Source organism: Xenopus laevis, chromosome 1L (assembly GCF_017654675.1).
Source record: "Xenopus laevis strain J_2021 chromosome 1L, Xenopus_laevis_v10.1, whole genome shotgun sequence".
Taxonomy (NCBI): Eukaryota; Metazoa; Chordata; class Amphibia; order Anura; family Pipidae; genus Xenopus; species Xenopus laevis.
The window spans coordinates 27715224-27719033 of NC_054371.1; the positions used below are offsets into that span (position 1 = coordinate 27715224).

Here is a 3810-nt window from a genome sequence, read left to right on the forward strand (position 1 = left end):
GAATTGGTCACCAAAAAATTAGCGAATTTACTGACAAATTCGCGAAAAGGTGAAAAATTCGGGAAACGTATTGAAGTCAATGGATGTTAAAATTATTTTGACGCGCATTAATTTTGACACCCGCGACAATTATTATATGGGCGCCTATTTTTTTCATGTGCAAGTCAATGGGCGTCCGAATAATTCTGACACGCTTCAATTTTTGTACGCGCAACTATGCTGACGCACGCCCAAAGTTTTTTTGACGTGGCGGATTTATCACTGCAGTTTCGTGAATTTATTCACTGTCGGCAATATGCTGAAATTTGCCGCAAATTCGCGCCTGCCTAAAATCGACATTTCGGTCCTCACCTTCATCTTGATAAAGGTCCCAGGTGAGGACAGAAACGTTGATTTAATAAAGACTAATTTACAAGACCAGGTCCCTGTGTGCACCAGCATCTACTTCCTTATGCTTATTTATATGTGTGTGTGTGTGTATATATATATATATATATATATATATATATATATATATATTGTATACATATATATATATATACTATATATATACTAAATCCAAAACCATAAAAAGTGCCAATTCCAGAACCATAAAAATGCCAATGCCTAATGACATTCTAAAAATGTATTTTCTAAGGTGCCCAGGTATTGTGTAAGTTTATTTCCAGGATGGAAAGAAAAACTCCCAATGATACAGATTGACATAAAATGTTCAGGGCATGGGGTCCAGCAGAGAGCATTTAGACACATGGATAAGTAGGATAAGTAGTAGGAGTGTAGATTGTGCGTCCTACCCTGTGCGCTCTAGTGTAAGTAATGTAGCAGTGGGTGTGTAGCAGTTGCAGCAGAACATAGTGAGGCATGAGTGAGGCAGACAGAAATAGCCAGGCGCTGTTTACAGAGAGGGAGGGGGAAAGCGATTGCCTAAGGCAGCTGTGAGTGTCCTGCATGTCACACTTGCGACTGGCTGCATCTGGAGTGACGTTCTGCCCGAGTCCTGAGGAATACACTGAGCCCCCGACACCGCCACAGGGCAACGACTTTCCTCCTGCGCAACATGACACATTGATTCCTAATAACGAGAAGCATTAGACGGAGTCGTTGAGCCAGCAGGACAAGACTGCGCTCCACTGTCAAGTCTTTGCGCTTTGGAAGACGCACGCAAGGAACAGGCTAGACTTTTCCTAAGTTCTGACTGCGCATAATGTTAAGCTGGGACTGATCAGACCCCCAGTAATGATGCCTGAAGGAGAGAGGTTTATGGGCGCCGCTTCCTCCAAATGCGCTTCTTCTTATCCCGGCTGTGCAGCTTTGTGCGGCTGCGATCTGACAGTTGCACGTTCAGCACGGATCGGGGCTTTCCAGCTTAACCAGGCGGGTAAAGAAGATAACGCAGGGGGGTAGATTCTCCACTTCTTATGGGGGACTGATGTGCAACTGGGGCGCTGGAATATGTACCAGCCTTTTCAGCACTTGGACAGCGGTCAAGTCGCCTGCTGCCAGTCGCCGGAGATGCCCATGAACACAAGTGTGTCCCGAGAATCGCAGCAGAAGAAAGAACTGGCGGCGGGGCAAATAGTAACCGGGTGCCTCCTGCTGCTGCTCATCTTCTGGACTCTATTTGGGAACATCTTGGTGTGCACAGCGGTCATGCGATTTAGGCACCTGCGCAGCAGGGTGACCAACATCTTCATTGTGTCTTTGGCAGTGTCGGATCTACTTGTTGCCCTCCTGGTGATGCCATGGAAAGCTGTAGCCGAGGTGGCAGGTCACTGGCCATTTGGGGCATTTTGTGACATCTGGGTGGCCTTTGACATTATGTGCTCCACCGCCTCCATACTCAACTTGTGTGTCATCAGCGTTGACAGATACTGGGCCATCTCCAGCCCATTCAGGTATGAGAGGAAGATGACCCAAAAAGTTGCTCTGCTGATGATCAGCGCTGCCTGGGCTCTCTCTGTCTTGATCTCTTTTATCCCAGTGCAGTTGAGTTGGCACAAAAGTGAAACAGATGACCACCTATTGAGCAATCACTCAACTGGCAACTGTGACTCCAGTCTGAACAGGACTTACGCTATCTCCTCCTCCCTGATTAGCTTTTACATCCCTGTGGCTATCATGATTGTGACCTACACTAGGATATATAGGATTGCCCAGATTCAAATCAGGAGGATCTCCACCTTGGAGAGAGCTGCTGAACATGCCCAAAGCTGTAGGAGCAACCGGGTGGATTCATGCAGCAGGCACCACCAGAATAGCCTAAAAAATTCCATCAAAAAAGAGACCAAAGTTCTAAAAACCTTGTCTATCATTATGGGCGTGTTTGTATGCTGCTGGCTACCATTCTTCATTTTGAACTGCATGGTTCCCTTCTGTGACAAGTCTTCTGGCCACCCACAAGCAGGACTTCCGTGTGTAAGTGAGACCACCTTTGACATCTTTGTCTGGTTTGGTTGGGCTAACTCTACCTTGAACCCAATCATCTATGCTTTCAATGCTGACTTCAGAAAAGTCTTTTCCATCCTTTTGGGTTGTGGGCACTGGTGCTCCACCACCCCCGTGGAGACGGTCAACATCAGCAACGAGCTGATTTCCTACAACCAAGACACCCTATTCCACAAGGATATTGTAACTGCTTACGTCAACATGATTCCCAACGTTGTGGATTGTATTGATGACAATGAGGACGCTTTCGACCACATGTCCCAGATATCTCAAACCTCTGCGAACAATGAGCTGGCCACTGATTCAATGTGTGAACTTGACAGTGAGGTGGATATCTCCTTACACAAAATAACACCATCCCTGCCAAACGGTATACATTAAGAGCGGTGTATTTATTTAGGAGGATAATATATTTGATTGTATATCTCATACTTGCCTTGACCATTTATGTTTAAAAATGCTTTATTTGATAGGAAACCTCTGCTACTTTAAATACTCAAAAGTCAAAAACTACAACTCCCAGTACCCCCCAAGTAACATGGAAGGGAGCTGTAGTTCTGCAACATTTGGATTGTTGCCTTTCTTCTTTTGTTGGATAAGCAGACGAGGAGAAACATTTACTCTGTTGGGTACAATTATATTGCTTTGCTACACAAAAGATATCTTACTACTTGTAGTAGGTTACATTGAATTCCATAGTTTACAGTGGAAGACAAGCTGTGCTATAAGTAATGTGCAAACAATGATATCTTTTCTTGCTTACAATATATAGTTACATAGTTAATTTAATAATCCAATATTAATTAAATTTAATAAAAAGAACTTGATGGATTATTAAATTAACTATGTAACTACATATAGTAAGCAAGAAAAGATATCATTGTTTGCTATGGGGCATCCCGCATTACTTATAGCACAGCTTGTCTCCCACTGTAAACCATGGAATTCAATTATATATATATATATATATATATATATATATATATATATATATATATATATATATATATATATATATAGATATGTTATTGGCTGAATGCATTTATCCTATTTGATTTCTAAACATAAATTGGTTCAGTTTGATCTGAACTCATGGACAAACGCATGTTGGTCAAAATTGTCCAAACTGGAGGACACAATCTGCCCGCGTGTATCCGTCTTAATACTATATTTGTTCAGTCTTGCAGTGTGGAATGTTATCTGTTCTCTTATCTCTAGTAGTCTGCTCACTCTCATGCTACAACACACTGGCACGTGGGTGGGAGACCCCCAAGTTCCATAAAGTTGGAAGTTCCCAATCATACTAAATAATTGCCTGGAAAGACTGCAGATCATCACTGAATGACAAAGCTGATGCTGAATTGT

The 3810-nt window shown here is 42.9% G+C and overlaps 1 protein-coding gene across 1 annotated transcript; it reads left to right on the top strand.

Annotated features, from left to right (window-relative positions):
• Positions 1-593: 593 nt before the first annotated feature.
• On the top strand, positions 594-2874 carry drd5.L (dopamine receptor D5 L homeolog). Its single transcript, XM_018228649.2, has one exon. The coding sequence runs from the start codon at positions 1453-1455 to the stop codon at positions 2824-2826; it is 1374 nt and encodes a 457-aa protein (XP_018084138.1). The 5' UTR covers positions 594-1452; the 3' UTR covers positions 2827-2874.
• Positions 2875-3810: the final 936 nt, after the last annotated feature.